The 22096-nt window shown below is 48.7% G+C and overlaps 1 protein-coding gene across 2 annotated transcripts in view; it reads left to right on the forward strand.

Annotated features, from left to right (window-relative positions):
* LOC106571383 (centrosomal protein of 85 kDa-like) overlaps positions 1–22096 on the forward strand; it is an 82329-nt gene that overhangs the window by 22085 nt on the left and 38148 nt on the right. For both annotated transcript variants that reach the window (XM_045695691.1, XM_014144405.2), the window contains exon 3: positions 20936–21663. In XM_045695691.1, coding sequence (XP_045551647.1) covers positions 20936–21663 — 728 coding nt within the window. The remainder of the gene's footprint in view (positions 1–20935; positions 21664–22096) is intronic.

Raw genomic sequence — 22096 nt, forward strand, 5'->3', positions numbered from 1 at the left:
TGAAGCGGGCACAAAAAAACCTATTCCCCCTCAGGAGACTGAAAAGATTTGGCATGGGTCCTCAGATCCTCAAAAGGTTCTACAGCTGCACCATCGAGAGCATCTTGACTGGCTGCATCACTGCTTGGTATGGAAACTGCTCGGCCTCCGAACGCAAGGCACTACAGAGGGTAGTGTATACGGCCCAGTACATCACTGGGGCCAAGCTTCCTGCCATCCAGGACCTCTATACCAGGCAGTGTCAGAGGAAGGCCCTAAAAATTGTCAAAGACTCCAGCCACTGTAGTCATAGACTGTTCTGACTGCCACCGCACGGCAAGCGGTACTGGAGCGCTAAGTCTACGTCCAAGAGGCTTCTAAACAGCTTCTATCCTCAAGCCATAAGACTCCTGAACATCTAGTCAAATGTATACCCAGACTATTTGCATTGCCCCCCCCCCCAGCACTACTACCACTCTCTGTTGTCATCTATGTGTAGTCACTTTAATAACTACCTACATGTACATACTACCTCAACTAACCGGTGCCCCCGCACATTGACTTTGTACCGGCACCCCCCTGTATATATTGTTATTTTTTACTGCTGCTCTTTAATTACTTGTTACTTTTCTCTTATTCTTATCTGTATTTTTTGGAAACTGCACTGTTGGTTAGGGGCTCGTAAGTAAGCATTTCACTGAAAGGTCTACACCTGTTGTATTCAGCACATGTGACTAATTAAATTTGATTTGAGTTTTTTGTTTTTCAGTCAGCCCTGCTTTCATATGGTAATCCCGCTGTGAGGTTAGGGCTGCATGCTACCTGCTAGCTAGCATATCAGCCATTCCGGTAGCAGTGCGCTAACACACAGTAGCTAGCTAGCGCGGTTAGCTTTAATAGTGTAATAAATAAGTAGCGTTCCTTTGTCCCCTGGCTCTTTCCTGCCTCTTCTGCTCAATAGCTCACTCTCACTCTCTCTGAGCCTCTGTCTTAGATATGGATGAATTGGAGCTAGTTAGTTTCTCCACTTGTATCAGGCTCAGTGCCTGATTTGGCACGGGCCTTCGGATCCTCAAAAAGTTCTACAGGTGCACCGTTGAGAGCATCTTGACTGGTTGCATCACTGCTTGGTTTGGAAAATGCACTGCCCTCGATCACAAAGTGCTACAGAGGGTGATGTGGACAGCCCAGTGCATCACGGGGGCCGAGCTCCCTGCTATCCAGGATCTCTATATCAGGCAGTCAGAGGAAGGCCCGAAAAATTTCCATAGACTCCAACCACCCGAGCCATAGACTATTCTCACTGCTCCTGACCGGACCAACAGGCTCCGAGACAGCTTCTACCCCAAAGCCTTAAGATTTCTAAATAGCCATAAGCCTGCTAAATAGTTAATTAAATGGTTACCCGGACTATCTGCATTGACCCTATCTTGCACATTCACAAGACTATATATACATGTACACACTGTATACACACTCACACACTACACTGACACTCTCACACAAAACCCACACACATCCACATATACACACACACGCATACCGACACAACACACACGCACGCACACACACCCACATACACACACACTTTTACACTAATCATATGCTGCTGCTACTCTGTTCTTTATTTTACTCTTATTTTTTTATCTATTCTAGTCACTTTACCCTGCCTTGATGTATATATCTACCTAAAATACCTCGTAACCTTGCACATTGATCTGGTACTGCTACTACCTGTATATAGCTTCATTCTTGTGTATTTTATTCATCTTGTGTTACTATTTTTCTTTTTATTATTTTTTAACTCATAAGCAAGAATCTCACAGTAAAGTCTCTACACCCGTTGTATTCGGCGCACGCGTCAAATTCGAATTTGATTTGATTTGATTTGCCTGTCGGCGTGTGAGTGAGTGTCTTATCTTTGTCAGCTTTACAGTGAGGCACAGCTGGGCTGAACCCAGCTCCATCTTCCTCCCTCGTCTTCACAGAGAGACGGCTTTGGTCACGTGGTTTTTATGCACCACATGTGACCCGACGATGACTTGGACATCAGCGTTAACAAAGGGAAAGGTGTCCCTAAAGGGAGAGGTGTCCCTAATGCTTTCCAGTCTGGGACTGCTGTTATGGTACCACTGTGGAGGGAATCCAACAGACCTGTTGTTAAGGGGCTCTGTAAATTTTAGAATAGTTTGTGTCTTTCTTTGTCTTTCAGGCTAAGTGAGTGAGCACAGACATTGTCATGTGTTATAGGTGTTTGTTGGCTCCTATCTCTGCACTGCTGGCATTAACACGTATTCTTCTGACTAAATATGCGCTTGTAGGAGAGAATGTATAATTTACCACCTTAAGGAACAGTAACTCAGATCAAGCAACAAAAATTGCGAAGGACAATAAGCTACTGTACTAGCTTGCATGCCAACCTGGAGTCGCCATTTAGCTATTCCACAGTGCATGTTAGCATTCTGTTACATTCTGTTATTACATGGTGCTGTTACCGCACAACACTGTTTACCATAAATAATCCTTTAATCAAAACAGAACCCTCTTACACCAATCCTGGACCCTTTCAAGGAACGTAATCCCACCGTGATTAACACCTCATCTAGTGGCTCTTGTAAAACTGCTCTTTGTACATCATCTCATGTTATTAGTAGGATTTATGAGATAAACCAGAGGCCCCCAACTGTTCTGAATCTGTTCTGTAGTTTAGGGGAGCTTGACAGGGCTGGGGGTGGTCTAGTTTATGTATGGATTAGTCAGTAGACTTGGAGTTGAGCCTTTCTGCAGTCTCCAGCGCTGCCCTTTGTAATTAGTGGACCTCCCTAATCTAGAGGCGATGAAATGACAGAACGCAGCTTGTCTGACTGACTGTCAGTCCATACCTGGTACACACACTGTCCATCGTCATCGCCCATATACTGGCTAGTGTGGGTGGCGGGGAAGAGGAATGTGTGTCTGTGATTGGTTGTGTATGGTTTGTGTCCCCTTCTAGCAGGGTGAAGGGGATGGCTCTAAACACTGTCTTCTAAAAGAAGGTTTGATTGATATTCACCCAACGTTTTACCAGCTCCTCCCACCTCCTTTAGGGTTCGCAGGGAAACTAAACTTTCCCTTTTCTCTGTCTGGCAGCCCTTAGCACTTCTCAGTCAGTTTTGTCCATTCTCCACTGTGTGCACTTTCAAATCAGCTCTTCATCTCTTTATTCTCTGGATGCATCTCAAGTAAAACTTCCAGTCAATGTTTCTCTAGCTAACTGAAATCAATGAGGGAATTCCACAGTGACACAGTGTTTCAAGGTACTGTTGCTAATGTAGGCTACATTGTTTCTGTGGATATTTTGGTAACATTCAAGAGAAGTCAGTGGATTCGCCACCCATGTAGATAAAGACGCCCTCCATGCATTTCTAATAGGATAATCTTCCATCCAGAACCGATCTGAGATTTGATTCATTTTGAAGAGTTTAGAGGGAAATCCTGAATTGGGAGCTCGTAGTGTGAGCTGATTATGATGAGTGGAGACACAACCAGGTTAGCACCTCTCAATGGATTACACACACTTCATATTCCTCTTTAAATGGATTGTCTTGTCTTTTAGTCTCACATATTTTCAGAATTATTCCCTGATATGAACATGTGACTGAGATGACACACAGGAAGTGTTCGTGCAAGTCTCCATGCCTGCTTAATTCTGTGTTCCCTTAGAGAGGATCGGCCTGGAAAGCCAATCCTCTGACAGACAGGATGAGAGACCAGACGCCCGTGTCCCAGGTCTTTTCTCCAGACACACAGCCTACTTTTCACTGTGTTAAATTATACCCCTCTGAGGAGGAAGGACGCATAGGAAGAATAATCTATCGCAGCAGGACACTCGCTGGGTTAGGGTCCAGCTGAATGTTTGATAATACACTGAACAAAAATATGAACGCAACATTTATAGTAGAAGTCGACCGATTATGATTTTTCAACGCCGATACCGATTATTGGAGGACCAAAAAAGACGATAACGATTAATCGGACGATTTTTTAATTTTTAATTTGTAATAATGACAATTACACTTATTTTAACTTAATATAATACATCAATCAAATCAATTTAGCCTCAAATAAATAATGTTCAATTTGGTTTAACCTCTACCTACTCAACAGCCAGTGTAATCCCGTGGCGCGTTATTCAAATTCCTCAAAAATGCAAAAACTTCAATTTTTCAAACATATGACTCTTTTACACCATTTTAAAGACAAGACTCTCGTTAATCTAACCACACTGTCCGATTTCAAAAAGGCTTTACAACGAAAGCAAAACATTAGATTATGTCAGCAGAGTACCCAGCCAGAAATAATCAGACACCCATTTTTCAAGCTAGCATATAATGTCACATAAACCCAAACCACAGCTAAATGTAGCACTAACCTTTGATGATCTTCATCAGATGACAACCCTAGGACATTATGTTATACAATACATGCATGTTTTGTTCAATCAAGTTCATATTTATATCAAAAAACAGCTTTTTACATTAGCATGTGATTTAGACTAGCATACCCACCGAAAACTGCCGGTGAATTTACTAAATTACTCACGATAAACGTTCACAAAAAAAGCATAACAATTATTTTAAGAATTATAGATACAGAACTCCTCTATGCAATCGATATGTCCGATTTTAAAATAGCTTTTCGGCAAAAGCACATTTTGCAATATTCTGAGTAGATAGCTCGCCATCACAGGGCTAGCTATTTTGACAACCACCAAGTTTAGCACTCACCAAAAGTCAGATTTACTATAAGAAAAAGTTGGATTACCTTTGCTGTTCTTCGTCAGAATGCACTCCCAGGAATTCTACTTAAATAACAAATGTTGGTTTGGTTCAAAATAATCCATAGATACGTTCAAATAGCCTCGTTTTGTTCGATGCGTTCAAGACACTATCCGAAAGGGTAACTAAGGGTGACGCGCACGGCGCATTTCGTGACAAAAAATTTTGTGAAATATTCCATTACCGTACTTTCGAAGCATGTCAACCGCTGTTTAAAATCAATTTTTATGACATTTTTCTCGTAAAAAGCGATAATATTCCGACCGGGAAATCTGCGTTTCGGTAAACAGACGAAAGAATAAAAAGCATGGTGTCGACTCGTGCACGCGCCCCCAGTCTCATTGTACTCTGATCGGCCACTAGCCAAATGCGACTAAGTTTTTCAGCCAGGGGCTGCCAACGATCACCGTTTAGATTTTTCCCGGGCTCTGAGAGCCTATGGGAGCCGTAGGAAGTGTCACGTTATAGCAGAGATCCTCAGTCTTCAATAAAAAGAGTGTAGAAGGCCAAAGGAACTGGTCAGAGAGGGCACTTCCTGTATGGAATCTTCTCAGGTTTTTGCCTGCCATATGAGTTCTGTTATACTCACAGACACCATTCAAACAGTTTTAGAAACTTTAGGGTGTTTTCGATCCAAATCAAACAATTATATGCATATTCTAGTTTCTGGGCAGTAGTAATAACCAGATTAAATCGGGTACGTTTTTTATCCGGCCGTGCAAATACTGCCCCCTACCCTAGAGAGGTTAAGGATTCACATGTGAGGCCATGTGCTAAACAGAGTGAGTAAGGTAGTATAGTAAACAACCAAAGATTTCAAGACTAAAAGCGGTGAAAGTAGTAGCCTACAATTAAGTAGAATCTCCAGATAAAATGGACATTATCTAGTCCCTGGCCTATATCCTAATTTGACTTTGGTGCAGGTCATGTTGTTCTTCACATTACCGTCTCTGGTAAACACACACTATATCAAATAAAAACAATGTTTATTTGTCATATGCACAGGATACAGAAGGTATAAACGGTACAGTGAAATGGTTACTTGCATATTTGCGTATTTACATAAGTATTCAGACCTTTTACTCAGTACTTTGTTTTTGCACCTTTGGCTGCGATTACAGCCTCGAGTCTTCTTGGGTATGACACTACAAGCTTGGCACACCTATATTTGGGGAGTTTCTCCCATTCTTCTCTGCAGATCTTCTCAAGCTCTGTCAGGTTGGACGGCGAGCGTTGCTGCACAGTTCGATCAGGTTTAAGTCCGGGCCACTCCTGCTTTGCCTTGGCTGTGTGCTTAGGATCGTTGTCCTGTTGGAAGGTGAACCTTCTCCCCAGTCTGAGGTCCTTAGAGTTCTGGAGCAGGTTTTTATCAAGGATCTCTCTGTACTTTGCTCCGTTCATCTTTACCTCGATCCTGACTAGTCTCCCAGTTGTTGCCGCTGAAAAACATCGCCACAGCATGATTCTGCAACCACCATGCTTCACCGTAGGGATGGTGCCAGGTTTCCTCCAGATGTGATGCATGGCACTCTACCATAAAGGCCTGATTGGTGGAGTGCTGCAGAGATGGTTGTCCTTCTGGAAATTTCTCCCATCCCCACAGAGGAACTCTAGAGCTCTGTCAGAGTGACCATCGGGGAACTTCAATGCTGCAGACTTCTTTTGGTACTCTTCCCCAGATCTGTGCCTCGACACAATCCTGTCTGGGCGCTCTACGCACAACTCCTTCAACTTCATGGCTTGTTTTTTGCATGACATGCAATGTCAACTGTGGGACCTTACATAGACAGGTGTGTGCCTTTTCAAATCATGTCCAATCAATTGAAACATCTCAAGGATGATCAATGGAAACAGGATGCACCTGAGTTCAATTTCGAGTCTCATAGCAAAGGGTCTGAATACTTATATAAATAAGGTTTTTCTCTTACATTTTTTATAAATTTGCAAACATTTCTAAAAACCCTTTTCTGCTTAGTCGTTATAGGGTATTGTGTGTAGTTTGCTGAGGATTTTTAAATATTTTTTATACATTTTATAATAAGGCTGTAACATAACAAAATGTGGAAAAAGTCAAGGGGTGTGAATACTTTCTGAATTCACTGTACAGATAATATTACTACACAGATCATACACGCAACGTTAGCTAGCAAGCCAGCAAGCTAACGTTCGCTAGATATTTAGAAGTACACTTTAACTTGCAATGAAAATGATTTTCTGTCAGCTAGACTCTTACTTGTATACATGGATGAACGCTTCACGGCAGCGTGTCTTTTCTGTTTGGTTTGTAGCTAGCTACAGCTTGTTTGGTCCGTTGTGTCAAGTCACTCCGGTTCACACTGACCGTGTGCAGGAAGTAGTCCTTTACAACTTTTCCCCACTGATCTTTGTTGATAGCACCTGCTAAATTCAGGGTAGCATTGTTGTTGAGAGCAGTAGCAACACTTTTGAAGTTCTCCATGGCTAACGTTATATCTTTCAAAAAAAGACACAGTAGAAAGGATTATCTACACATAGTGAACAGCTCATGTTATAGACAGAAGCATGCTACGTGGCAGACCAATCCGAACTCATCTCTCGGCATGTCCAGACCACCCATTATCTCAGCCAATCATGGCTAGGGGGAAGGTTCCTGGCTTTTTCCATGATTAAACCAACTATTCTCGTAATTTAACAATTGTATTGGTATTTAACAAGTTTGTTATTAAGGCACATGAATGTTCACATGTTCCAGAAGGCATTTCTTCTCAAGAAATGCATTTAAATAAAAAATATATATATTGCGTTCTCATATCGTGCAACATACAGCTTCTTGAAACGGGTCACAAATGATGTAAGCTATGATGGGTTTGATAGCTGTTGTGGTGGGTGCACTTTAAAACCCAGTGTATGATGGGGGGGGGCATGGTTCTTTCATTCATCAATCTGCCCCAGCTTCAGGGCCTTTCTGGGGGACATGAAATCATGACCCCACCCTACCTGTCACTCAGAACCCCCAGGGTAGGAGGTGGAGCTGGCACACACACACACACACACACACACACACACACACACACACACACACACACACACACACACACACACACACACACACACACACACACACACGCATACACACACTGCCTGGAGGTGGAGCAGAAACCAGGCATGTTCTGTTGGTGTATTATTCCTATGTGTCCGGGTGCAGTCAGGCACACGATCCCACTTCCTCTTGTCCCTCTATCTCTCCTCCCCTCCGGCTGCCTCCCTCTATCTCTCCTCCCCTCCGGCTGCCTCCCTCTATCTCTCCTCCCCTCCGGCTACCTCCCTCCCTCTCCCTCCCTCTTGTCTTTCTGTCTTCCTTTCCTCTGCTCCCACCCTCAGGAATACACACAGAGACAGTCAACTCATGCATCACCTCTCACCATCTTCGCTGTCTGACTTTTTTTCTGTTTACGTAGGCAAAACTTCCACTTTGCCCTTCTCCCTCTCTGTTCTCCTTTCCCCCTTTTGCCACGAGCTACACAGCAGGAAAATGGATCCCTGTCCCCTCCTCTGTCTCGGAGTATGGTCATACAGCCTTCCCTTCTCTCTCAATTAAAGCTGATGCCTATGCCATCACGTACAGATGAAGTGAGACACCCTGGATTTAATGAATGAAAGAAGCAGGGATGAGGGGAGAACTAATAGTCCTGCTTCATTACAGAGGCAACATGAACATGGAAGGAGTTTATTGCATAGCTAACAGGGTATTACAGTCCCCACCCAGGCTCTATGGTATACACCAGGAATACTTGTCCCCTTAGTGTTAAAGGCAGGGCTCTAATTAAAATGTGTGTTTAATGAGTTAAGGGAAGGATACAGCAGCAAGGCTGTAGTTAGACTACAGATCCATGTGCACTGATACTCCAGTCCGGTGTAATGCATATTGATGGCCTGCAATGTGCTGCTGGGTTTGCGTTCCTGTGAGCTGCTGACAGAAGGATGTGAATTGCTACAGGAAGGAGAGAACACAGTGGTAGATCTGACTAAGCTCAACTGAGGTAATCGATGGATCGGCTTGGTGCATGGCGTTCTAGGAATGACAGGGAATTGTTGGAAAGCAGAGCCCAGTCATACGTCTCCTCTCTGTCTTTATGAAGTCCATCACTCAGCTCTGACAGACCTGATGGCTCAGCACTTCTCTTCAGCGTTACGCAGTCAGCCAGCCAGCCAGCCAGCCAGCCTCCTCTCCTGTCCAGGCTTGTTTTATCTAGTCAACCGTTTCCATGAAGGATATGCTGACTGCTGAGCCCTGTGTTTGTGCTTCAGGTGGGTTAGGCTGCTGAGAGAGATTGAGAGAGAGAGGATGCAGCTCCATCCATCCAGCTAGCCTGTCTCTCCCACAGTGTCCCTCCGTCAAGAGGCCTCCATTAACCCCCTCTGGGAGATTACAGAGGGACATAAACACACACACTGGGCCATATGTGCACTAACACACAGACACACACACAGCACTCGCCTGGGTGGGACTATTGACTAGTGGTGCCGTGATCCAGCCATGTGGACACACTGCTCTCACATGATATTAATCTGGGCATATGCATGTAGGATCTTAATTTGAGCCAGTTTGCTACAGCAGGAAAATAATCCTGCAGCAACAGGAAATGTGGATTATAATTAAGGGACATTTTTGTGGGCATTGGTCAATTGTTTTGTAAGGGAAAGTCAAGTCTCAAATTTTCAAGTGGAAACTTCAGAAGCCTTTTTGAACTTACATACACAACAAGTTTAACATTTCCTGCAACGCAGGAAAGTTCTCCTGCGACAGGGTGATCAAATGAAGATCCTACATCTGTACACACATACTGTGAAGAATTACAGTATACTGCACACACTTGTTACACGTTGCTGGTTGTGCCTGAGGATTCTTACATGAACTTTGGGTTGAAGTACTATTACATAAACAAAGACTGGGCATACACAGACACACCGCATCAAAGCTGCTGCTCGGCCACTAAAGGTCTTATGCAACCCCTTTAAAAGCACCGGATCGGACACCGCTGCTCTCTACTTGTCACTAAGAATTAGTCTAGAGCTTGTTATTGTTGATGGGCGCAATGCATAACTGGTAGGCTATTTAGAGTTGAGATCAGCAGCCATATCACTAGCTCACATCTCTGTTTATGGCCACTAAACTGTGATCCTCTTTGACCAATGCTCAGATAGCACATCCCGCCTCCCCTCTCCTCCCCTCTCCTCCCCTCTCCTCCCCTCTCCTCTCCTCCCCTCTCCTCCCCTCTCCTCTCCTCTCCTCCCCTCTCCTCCCCTCTCCTCCCCTCTCCTCTCCTCTCCTCTCCTCTCCTCTCCTCTCCTCTCCTCTCCTCTCCTCTCCTCTCCTCTCCTCTCCTCTCCTCTCCTCTCCTCTCCTCTCCTCTCCTCTCCTCTTCCTCTCCTCTCCTCTCCTCTCCTCTCCTCTCCTCTCCTCTCCTCTCCTCTCCTCTCCTCTCCCTCTCCTCCCCTCTCCTCTCCTCTCCTCTCCCTCTCCTCTCCTCTCCTCTCCTCTCCTCTCCTCTCCTCTCCTCTCCTCTCCTCTCCTCTCCTCTCCTCTCCTCTCCTCTCCTCTCCTCTCCTCTCCTCTCCTCCCCTCTCCTCTCCTCCCCTCTCCTCCCCTCTCCTCCCCTCTCCTCCCCTCTCCTCTCCTCTCCTCCCCTCTCCTCCCCTCTCCTATGTGCTGACTCATATTTCAGCTGGTGCCCTTGCCTCCGTCTCCCTGTCTGCCTAGCTCGCGCCCTATCTACCTCTCTCTGGTTACGTCAGCACATCTCGTCCATGAAGCCTGCCGTTAAGTCCAGGACATGAGCAAGTTGGCGGGGTTAGCTAAGTGCTGTCTGTGGTGATGGTGATGTAACACCAGCGGAGAGAGATTTCCAGAGCTGCTCAGATGACAGCTAGCAGGACAGGCATGTTATGTCACGAGGAGCGCCTGCTGCCAGGAAGTCAACGCCTCTGCTTTCCCCTTTTTCGGATTCCCTCTCACTACATAAATAGATTAGATTGATGTGCTTTGAATTACATTCATGATGTTGAGTTATAAAACCACACGGCTGTCATTGCAGATTGAATGACATCATTGTGAGCTGGTCTGTGAACAAATATCAAAAGTGTGATGAATGATGATGTTGACTGACATGAAAGCGTGTTTGGATCAGAAGAACTGAAAGGTGTTGGAACAGTGAGCTGTCCATGGTACTGCTGTTGATAAGGGAGTATTACTCAAAGGTGTAAACAAATCCTGAGTCACATGATGACAGATTACATTTTAATCCTACCATGTGGCTGTCCAGTCACCTTATTCTTCCTGTGTTTATGACCGGCAGGACAGAGGATACCTACCTTAACCCAGGGGTCCTTTCGTTACATCACATCCCTGAGTGGCTGGACCATAGGATGTTTACCCATCCCAAATTAAACCTGAATCAAAACATCCTATTTATATCTCTCCCTCCGCAGTACGCCAAGCAACAGGCCAATATAGCACCGTTGGTTCCCTCTACTCTGGCCCCTGTCGGACCCCATCTGTAAAAACAACCGTGTTTTTTATAGGAACCTCCTTCTTGGCCATGGGCGGGCCCTTGGTTACGAGAATACAACGTCCAGAGCTCCCGAGTCGTGTGTCCTTCCCCGGTGACCCGTCTCCTTGGCGCCAGCGCTGCGGTAACATCCCGGTGTCGTGAAACCAGATAGCTGTGGCTAAATACGTGTTCATGTGGACCACACCTTTCAGGGAGCATGGCTGTCTGTAAAATGGGAGAAAAACATGTCCAGTCATGTTAGCATTTTGTCTGACACATACAGTACACACACACACTCTTAACTCTGTACTGTATGCACAACTTGGCTACCACACATACCGTCTTTCACTCATATGTTCTCGTGTATTCATCCACTTACACACACACACACACACACACACACACACACACACACACACACACACACACACACACACACACACACACACACACACACACACCGAGCTGTTGATTGGCTAATAGACGTGTGTGGTTACTCAACAGGGCCTGGCTGGTGGAACACACCATGAAGCTACAGCAGGGTTCTATTTACAGTGATGATGACGCAACCTTCTCTTTCAGAATCGCTCTTCATCATCACCATCACCACCCAACGGTCACGTTGTTGGGGTCCGTTCTATCCTTTCTCCCATTGTCATTTTTGTCTCATTGTTATCCACACCTGGCGTGTGATTTAAGAAGGACCTCATCTCCTCGTCAGTCTAATTAGGACTAGATACTGTTAGGCCTAGAGGAATGCTGTGACCATGTGATCCTGTTCTGGTCCGGCTAACAGAGATCACCCCGATCCACTCTTCCTGTGTTTGGGTGTTACAGCCACAGCCTGGCCCTACATGCTTTATCCTGTTATGGAACTGGGTTTCAGGTAAATACTGTTTATTTAAATACAGTTGATTTCTTCTCCCGGCCATGTGATTTCGTCTCGAAAATGAACACAGAACTGTATCTGTTGAATTATGTGTGTAGTATATTTGGCAGGATGAATGCTTGGGATGACTTGTGGAGCCATCTTGCACTGTAGCCACCATACCCCACTGTACAGCCACCATACCCCACTGTACAGCCACCATACCCCACTGTACAGCCACCATACCCCACTGTACAGCCACCATACCCCACTGTACAGCCACCATACCCCACTGTACAGCCACCATACCCCACTGTGCAGCCACCATACCCCACTGTACAGCCACCATACCCCACTGTGCAGCCACCATACCCCACTGTACAGCCACCATACCCACCATACCCCACTGTGCAGCCACCATACCCCACTGTACAGCCACCATACCCCACCATACCCCACTGTACAGCCACCATACCCCACTGTACAGCCACCATACCCCACTGTACAGCCACCATACCCCACTGTACAGCCACCATACCCCACTGTGCAGCCACCATACCCCACTGTACAGCCACCATACCCCACTGTACAGCCACCATACCCCACTGTGCAGCCACCATACCCCACTGTACAGCCACCATACCCCACTGTACAGCCACCATACCCCACTGTGCAGCCACCATACCCCACTGTACAGCCACCATACCCCACTGTGCAGCCACCATACCCCACTGTACAGCCACCATACCCCACTGTACAGCCACCATACCCCACTGTACAGCAACCATACCCCACTGTACAGCCACCATACCCCACTGTGCAGCCACCATACCCCACTGTACAGCCACCATACCCCACTGTACAGCCACCATACCCCACTGTACAGCCACCATACCCCACTGTGCAGCCTCCACCTGTGTTGTGGATGTTGTGTTGGCTAGATCACAGTGTGGGATTGTTGCTGCGCCCAGAGACTGTCACAGTCCATCGGACAGCAGTGAGCAGGGTTGCTGGGAAAGGCCACTGACCTGGGTGGGTGGCTCGCTGTGACCCTGCTGGGGCACGAGAGGCAGAAGGGGTGAGTACTGCACCTTTCTGCCTGTACAGAGAGGGAAAGAGAAGAGGATACCTAGTCAGTTACACAACATTCCATTTGTTTCTTCCTTCCCAAATCTCATCATCCTCTAAGATGGAGGAGGCAGTACTCCTATTTTACTCTATCTAGCTCTATCTAGCTCTATCTAGCTCTGTCTAGCTCTATCTAGCTCTATCTAGCTCTGTCTAGCTCTGTCTAGCTCTATCTAGCTCTATCTAGCTCTGTCTAGCTCTGTCTAGCTCTATCTAGCTCTATCTAGCTCTGTCTAGCTCTGTCTAGCTCTATCTAGCTCTGTCTAGCTCTGTCTAGCTCTATCTAGCTCTGTCTAGCTCTGTCTAGCTCTATCTAGCTCTATCTAGCTCTATCTAGCTCTATCTAGCTCTATCTAGCTCTGTCTAGCTCTATCTAGCTCTGATCTAGCTCTGTCTAGCTCTATCTAGCTCTATCTAGCCTCTATCTAGCTCTTGTCTAGCCTCTATCTAGCTCTATCTAGCTCTATCTAGCTCTATCTAGCTCTGTCTAGCTCTATCTAGCTCTGTCTAGCTCTGTCTAGCTCTATCTAGCTCTATCTAGCTCTGTCTAGCTCTGTCTAGCTCTATCTAGCTCTATCTAGCTCTGTCTAGCTCTATCTAGCTCTACATTCTACAGCTGACTGTTACTGACTGTAACTGGGCGTGGAACAAGAAAGAGCCGTGCACACCCATCTATCCGTCCTGCTGGGAGAAGCAGGCCGTGTGTACAGGGACCGGTATCTGGGACACCATGGCTGTGATTGTGATTGTTAGAAGCAGGAGCACTGTAAGGAAGCTCTCCCCAAATCTGTGGGGGGTGGGGGGGAGCTGAATACTACCAATCCCAGGCTTCTGCAGGCCTAGTTCCCCATCACTTTCTGTCTCTCTCTGTCTCTCTCTCTCCCTCTCTGTCTTTCTCTCCAATCTCTCTTAGGCTGTTTTTCCTCTTCTGCCGTAATGCAAATCAGAACCAGATGAGTGTGTTCTGGGTGCATTAAACCCCAGTCTGGAGTTTAACTAGACTCCTATGAAAACGTGAGGCTTTTCAGTTACTACCTCCCTACCTATATAAGGGTGGAAAACACAGACCTCGCCCTTCCAACCTCCCTTTTTTTATTGTGTCATGAATAACAGTTGTTAGAGTGTGTGTGTGTGTGTGTGTGTGTGTGTGTGTGTGTGTGTGTGTGTGTGTGTGTGTGTGTGTGTGTGTGTGTGTGTGTGTGTGTGTGTGTGTGTGTGTGTGTGTGTGTGTGTGTGTGTGTGCTGATTTCATACAGTAAATAACATCTGATATCACTCAATAAGGCCCAGGTATTTCAGTTTTATTCAAGCCTGCTGGGCCTCAGAACTCTGTGTAGTCTTTCAGAATCCTTTTTTTGGTGTTTTTGCTCCAATAACAAGCTTATTGGCATCGTTTAAAAATATAATGCCACTCCCAAACTTGTAAAAGCCAAATCTTGTCCTGAACACATCCTCCCGGCCACCAGTCCTGTCACCACCATGGGATGTTCTCTCTTTGTGGTTGCTCCCTGGTAGCCCACTATCATACCAGTTACCATCTACTACGGTACATGGCAGCATCATCAGGCTGTCAGAGATGGTTGTCAGTGTTAACATACAGACTCGTGTCTTCACTTTCAGCCATCACGCCTTCCAGACTGCCTGTCGGGGGCTGTGTTAGTGGTCTGGAGGTCTGGTTTAGAATAACCACGTCCACACCAGGTTATTGCACACCGCCGGCTAGGGGAGGAAGTGTGGTGTGAGACTTGGAGAACGGGATTTGAGTGGCAGCCGGTCCTGTGTGAAATGTGCTGTCTCACAACCAGAATGACTTGCTCTGGCTACACCACTCCTCAACCCCCAGCCTCTCCAGCTGCTCTGGCTACACCACTCCTCAACCCCCAGCCTCTCCAGCTGCTCTGGCTACACCACTCCTCAACCCCCAGCCTCTCCAGCTGCTCTGGCTACACCACTCCTCAACCCCCAGCCTCTCCAGCTGCTCTAGCTACACCACTCCTCAACCCCCAGCCTCTCCAGCCCTCCAGCTGCTCTGGCTACACCACTCCTCAACCCCCAGCCCTCCAGCTGCTCTGGCTACACCACTCCTCAACCCCCAGCCTCTCCAGCCCTCCAGCTGCTCTGGCTACACCACTCCTCAACCCCCCAGCCTCTCCAGCCCTCCAGCTGCTCTGGCTACACCACTCCTCAACCCCCAGCCTCTCCAGCCCTCCAGCTGCTCTGGCTACACCACTCCTCAACCTCCAGCCTCTCCAGCTGCTCTGGCTACACCACTCCTCAACCCCCCAGCCTCTCCAGCCCTCCAGCTGCTCTGGCTACACCACTCCTCAACCCCCAGCCTCTCCAGCTGCTCTGGCTACACCACTCCTCAACCCCCAGCCTCTCCAGCTGCTCTGGCTACACCACTCCTCAACCCCCAGCCTCTCCAGCTGCTCTGGCTACACCACTCCTCAACCCCCAGCCTCTCCAGCTGCTCTAGCTACACCACTCCTCAACCCCCAGCCTCTCCAGCCCTCCAGCTGCTCTGGCTACACCACTCCTCAACCCCCAGCCTCTCCAGCCCTCCAGCTGCTCTGGCTACACCACTCCTCAACCCCCAGCCTCTCCAGCCCTCCAGCTGCTCTGGCATTTTCTCTGACACACACTAACAAAGGATCACTTTGTCAGAACCTCAACTAGCCGCGTGCCAGTGTTTCTATTAGCGCCCTGACCTAAGGGTTTCCCGGGGCTGAAGGTGAGCGGGAACTGAACGCATAACAACTGAAAACCCACCAATGGAATCTGGGTGGCATGACAACAGGGTCTTTGTCTCAGTACAAATCAGTCAAAGTAGGCTACTTCAGTACAACTTGTAAGCCAGTGCAATTGACCTCCATTCTGAACTAACGTTGCTTTCAAAATATTGCTGAATCTTTTAAGTTGATTGACCTTATAACTCAACAAAGGATAAAATCATAATGGATCATTTAATGCGTCTCCCAGTGCCATTTTTACATATTTGACAACATTGCGGTCGTTAGTCATGTGCATCTGGTGGATGTGATGTGAATGGCACTAATGAATAATTTAACATGAGGAGGGCTGACAGAAGGACTGCTCTGTCACTGTCCTGCCTGGCTGCCTCCTCCTCCATGACATCTCTGTCACTGTCCTGCCTGGCTGCCTCCTCCTCCATGACATCTCTGTCACTGTCCTGCCTGGCTGCCTCTTCCTCCATGACATCTCTGTCACTGTCCTGCCTGGCTGCCTCCTCCTCCATGTCATATCTGTCACTGTCCTGCCTGGCTGCCTCTTCCTCCATGACATATCTGTCACTGTCCTGCCTGGCTGCCTCTTCCTCCATGTCATATCTGTCACTGTCCTGCCTGGCTGCCTCTTCCTCCATGACATATCTGTCACTGTCCTGCCTGGCTGCCTCTTCCTCCATGTCATATCTGTCACTGTCCTGCCTGGCTGCCTCCTCCTCCATGACATCTCTGTCACTGTCCTGCCTGGCTGCCTCCTCCTCCATGACATCTCTGTCACTGTCCTGCCTGGCTGCCTCCTCCTCCATGACATCTCTGTCACTGTCCTGCCTGGCTGCCTCTTCCTCCATGACATCTCTGTTACTGTCCTGCCTGGCTGCCTCCTCCTCCATGACATCTCTGTCACTGTCCTGCCTGGCTGCCTCTTCCTCCATGACATCTCTGTCACTGTCCTGCCTGGCTGCCTCCTCCTCCATGGCATCTCTGTCACTGTCCTGCCTGGCTGCCTCCTCCTCCATGGCATCTGTGTCACTGTCCTGCCTGGCTGCCTCTTCCTCCATGACATCTCTGTCACTGTCCTGCCTGGCTGCCTCCTCCTCCATGGCATCTCTGTCACTGTCCTGCCTGGCTGCCTCCTCCTCCATGGCATCTGTGTCACTGTCCTGCCTGGCTGCCTCTTCCTCCATGTCATATCTGTCACTGTCCTGCCTGGCTACCTCTTCCTCCATGTCATATCTGTCACTGTCCTGCCTGGCTGCCTCTTCCTCCATGTCATATCTGTCACTGTCCTGCCTGGCTGCCTCTTCCTCCATGTCATATCTGTCACTGTCCTGCCTGGCTGCCTCTTCCTCCATGTCATATCTGTCACTGTCCTGCCTGGCTGCCTCTTCCTCCATGACATCTCTGTCACTGTCCTGCCTGGCTGCCTCCTCCTCCATGGCATCTCTGTCACTGTCCTGCCTGGCTGCCTCCTCCTCCATGGTATCTCTGTCACTGTCCTGCCTGGCTGCCTCTTCCTCCATGTCATATCTGTCACTGTCCTGCCTGGCTGCCTCTTCCTCCATGACATCTCTGTCACTGTCCTGCCTGGCTGCCTCCTCCTCCATGACATCTCTGTCACTGTCCTGCCTGGCTGCCTCCTCCTCCATGACATCTCTGTCACTGTCCTGCCTGGCTGCCTCCTCCTCCATGACATCTCTGTCACTGTCCTGCCTGGCTGCCTCTTCCTCCATGACATCTCTGTTACTGTCCTGCCTGGCTGCCTCCTCCTCCATGACATCTCTGTCACTGTCCTGCCTGGCTGCCTCCTCCTCCATGACATCTCTGTCACTGTCCTGCCTGGCTGCCTCCTCCTCCATGACATCTCTGTCACTGTCCTGCCTGGCTGCCTCCTCCTCCATGACATCTCTGTTACTGTCCTGCCTGGCTGCCTCCTCCTCCATGACATCTCTGTCACTGTCCTGCCTGGCTGCCTCTTCCTCCATGTCATATCTGTCACTGTCCTGCCTGGCTGCCTCTTCCTCCATGTCATATCTGTCACTGTCCTGCCTGGCTGCCTCTTCCTCCATGTCATATCTGTCACTGTCCTGCCTGGCTGCCTCTTCCTCCATGACATCTCTGTCACTGTCCTGCCTGGCTGCCTCCTCCTCCATGGCATCTCTGTCACTGTCCTGCCTGGCTGCCTCCTCCTCCATGGCATCTGTGTCACTGTCCTGCCTGGCTGCCTCTTCCTCCATGTCATATCTGTCACTGTCCTGCCTGGCTACCTCTTCCTCCATGTCATATCTGTCACTGTCCTGCCTGGCTGCCTCTTCCTCCATGTCATATCTGTCACTGTCCTGCCTGGCTGCCTCTTCCTCCATGTCATATCTGTCACTGTCCTGCCTGGCTGCCTCTTCCTCCATGTCATATCTGTCACTGTCCTGCCTGGCTGCCTCTTCCTCCATGTCATATCTGTCACTGTCCTGCCTGGCTGCCTCTTCCTCCATGACATCTCTGTCACTGTCCTGCCTGGCTGCCTCCTCCTCCATGGCATCTCTGTCACTGTCCTGCCTGGCTGCCTCCTCCTCCATGGTATCTCTGTCACTGTCCTGCCTGGCTGCCTCTTCCTCCATGTCATATCTGTCACTGTCCTGCCTGGCTGCCTCTTCCTCCATGACATCTCTGTCACTGTCCTGCCTGGCTGCCTCCTCCTCCATGACATCTCTGTCACTGTCCTGCCTGGCTGCCTCCTCCTCCATGACATCTCTGTCACTGTCCTGCCTGGCTGCCTCCTCCTCCATGACATCTCTGTCACTGTCCTGCCTGGCTGCCTCTTCCTCCATGACATCTCTGTTACTGTCCTGCCTGGCTGCCTCCTCCTCCATGACATCTCTGTCACTGTCCTGCCTGGCTGCCTCCTCCTCCATGACATCTCTGTCACTGTCCTGCCTGGCTGCCTCCTCCTCCATGACATCTCTGTCACTGTCCTGCCTGGCTGCCTCCTCCTCCATGGCATCTCTGTCACTGTCCTGCCTGGCTGCCTCCTCCTCCATGGCATCTCTGTCACTGTCCTGCCTGGCTGCCTCTCCTCCATGACATCTCTGTCACTGTCCTGCCTGGCTGCCTCCTCCTCCATGACATCTCTGTCACTGTCCTGCCTGGCTGCCTCCTCCTCCATGACATCTCTGTTACTGTCCTGCCTGGCTGCCTCCTCCTCCATGGCATCTCTGTCACTGTCCTGCCTGGCTGCCTCCTCCTCCATGACATCTCTGTTACTGTCCTGCCTGGCTGCCTCCTCCTCCATGGCATCTCTGTCACTGTCCTGCCTGGCTGCCTCCTCCTCCATGACATCTCTGTCACTGTCCTGCCTGGCTGCCTCCTCCTCCATGACATCTCTGTCACTGTCCTGCCTGGCTGCCTCCTCCTCCATGACATCTCTGTTACTGTCCTGCCTGGCTGCCTCCTCCTCCATGACATCTCTGTCACTGTCAGGGTACAGGACAATCAGCATCCTTCCCTGCAAAGCTCTTTTCTTTGGCAGAGGTTCTTTGGACTCTCTGTTTTTCTGGTCATCAGTCATTGAGATTCATTTGAAGGGACATTACACAGGGGTCTGTGTTGGCCAGGAGCAGTTTGGAGGACTGTACTGGAGGACTGTGGGGATGTTGGAGGACTGCCCTGACCTCTCACCATCAGACAGGTCCTCTGTCCTCCTCATCTGGTGGCAGATCAATGTGCTTTAGTTTAACCAACTGCTCAGTCCTCTGTTGTGTGTGTTACCATGACAACTGTATTTCTCTATATAAAGGCATGACAAGGAATGACAAAGAAGTTGGCCTGAGCTGAGACTACTGTCCTCCCACTCTGCCCCAGCTTCCAGACTTTCCCTGTCTCTGTGGCTTACTCTCCCCTCCTCTCCCTTTTCCCCCTAAACAAAGCCAGGCTACTTACAGTACTTCTGGAACAGTACATTCCTGCTCTGCTGCATTGCAGAGTCCTCTAGTTTTAATATGATGCACGGAAGCCCTGCTGGAGGCTTGATGTCTTTATGTTTGTCTATTTGTGTAGATGATGAAAGGATATGGGCCTCTGGTTGTTGCATGGTTCCCATGATGTGCTGATGTAATGGGCTGAAAGGACTATTGGTTTGGACTCCTACCTCCATACTTATGGCTAACTAGTGGCTGTATTTTAGCACCAACGGTCTACAGTCGTACTAGTCCATAGGGTTCTTCCTATTAATTACAGGTGTAGACTAACAGTGACATGCTTACTTATGGGCCCTTCCCAACAAGGCAGAGAGAAACAAAGAGAAATGTATAAATCATAAAAGGAGGAGTAAATCCACAATGAGTAACTATAACTTGGTTATATACACTGGTACCAGCACAGAGTGGATGTGCAGGGGTACGAGGTAATGGAGATAGATATGTACATAGAGGGTAAAGTGACTAAGCAACAGGGTAGATAACAGATAGTAGCAGCAGCGTATGTGAAAAAAATGTGTTAGTGTAAAATTGGTTAATTGGTTAACTATTTAACTAACTATGTATCAGTGTTATGGCTTGGGGGTAGAAGCTGTTCAGGGTACTGTTGGTTCTAGGTGTACCGCTTGGTGTAGTTAGACCTACTGCAGCCTTCTATGAACCAGGACACATAATGCCCAGTAATATGTATGAAATGCTTCTTGGAACCCACTGTGCAGTACAATGTTTAGAAGAATCACTCTGAAGCACCTCCTTTGTTCCCAAAGTCTGCACTTCCAATAAAGTTGTGATCATTTTGTTGTAGAAATGGATGTAGTTTGAATAAGTAAGATAGTCCACACATACTGTTCCTCTGTTCTGCTTCTCTAAGTGTCTTTCTTATTCCCTCTCTCCTGTCCTTCAGACCAATCCAGCTCCAGCACCACACTGTCCTTCCAGCCACTGCGCTCCCAGGGTGCCATCCCCACAGCCCACGTCATGCCCTCACCCTCTTCTGGCTCCAAGCTCAGCACGGTACCCTCCCCTGGGGGCAGCCTCTGGTCCTCCTGCCAGCTGCCCTCGCCCCTCGACAGCCCCCTGGACATGAAGGACCCCCGGCCCGTCCGCCGCTGGTCCTCCCTTACCCGCCTCAGCGTCCAGGAGAAGTCCAGCCCCGTGGGCCGGGCAGCATACCGCACCGACCCCCACGGCTCCCTGGACAGAGGCATGCTCTACGGTTACAGGCAGGACCCTCTGCGCCCCACAGAACCCTACCTATCCCAAGGGCTCCACCTGCGCTCCCCAGGGGCCGAGGCCCGGTACAAATACCCCCTAAGTACTAAGACAGACTCTCACTCGGCCTGCTCTTCCCCGCTCAAACCCAACACCTTAGACCTGACCTACAGTGCCTTACCAGAGACCAAGCACTCTGGCGTCGGGCTGACGGTACCCAGCCAGAGGGGCCTGCCGCTGGGCCACCAAGCAGTAGGAGGGTCCCCCATCCAGCCGGCGGTGAGGACCCAGATGTGGCTGAGTGAGCAGATGGAGTACCGGCCACCCGGACATGGGACAGAGCTATGTGGGGGCTTGTCAGCCTGGCAACAGGAGCAGCAGCAGAGAGAGAGGTTGCGGCAGGAGGCCGAGCTCAACCAGGTGAGAGGAGGGGATGAGGAAGTTTAATTTTGTATTTATTTATTTCACCTTTGTTTAACCAGGTAGACCAGTTGAGAACAAGTTCTCATTTACAACTATGACCTGGCCAGGATAAAACAAAGCAGTGTGACAAAAACAACACCACAGAGTTACACAAACAAACGTACAGTCAATAACACAATAAAAAAATATATTTACAGTGTGTGCAAATGTAGAAGATTAGAGAGGTAAGGCAATAAATAGGCCATGGATGCGAAATAATTACAATTTAGCATTAACACTGGAGTGATAGATGTGCAGATGATGATGTGCAAGTAGAGATACCGGGGTGCAAAAGAGCAAGAGGGTAAGTAATAATATGGGGATGAGGTAGTTGGGTATGCTATTTACAGATTGGCTGTGTACAGGTACACTGCTCTGTTAGAGAGGGAGA

Source organism: Salmo salar, chromosome ssa15, assembly GCF_905237065.1.
Source record: "Salmo salar chromosome ssa15, Ssal_v3.1, whole genome shotgun sequence".
NCBI classification, from domain to species: Eukaryota; Metazoa; Chordata; class Actinopteri; order Salmoniformes; family Salmonidae; genus Salmo; species Salmo salar.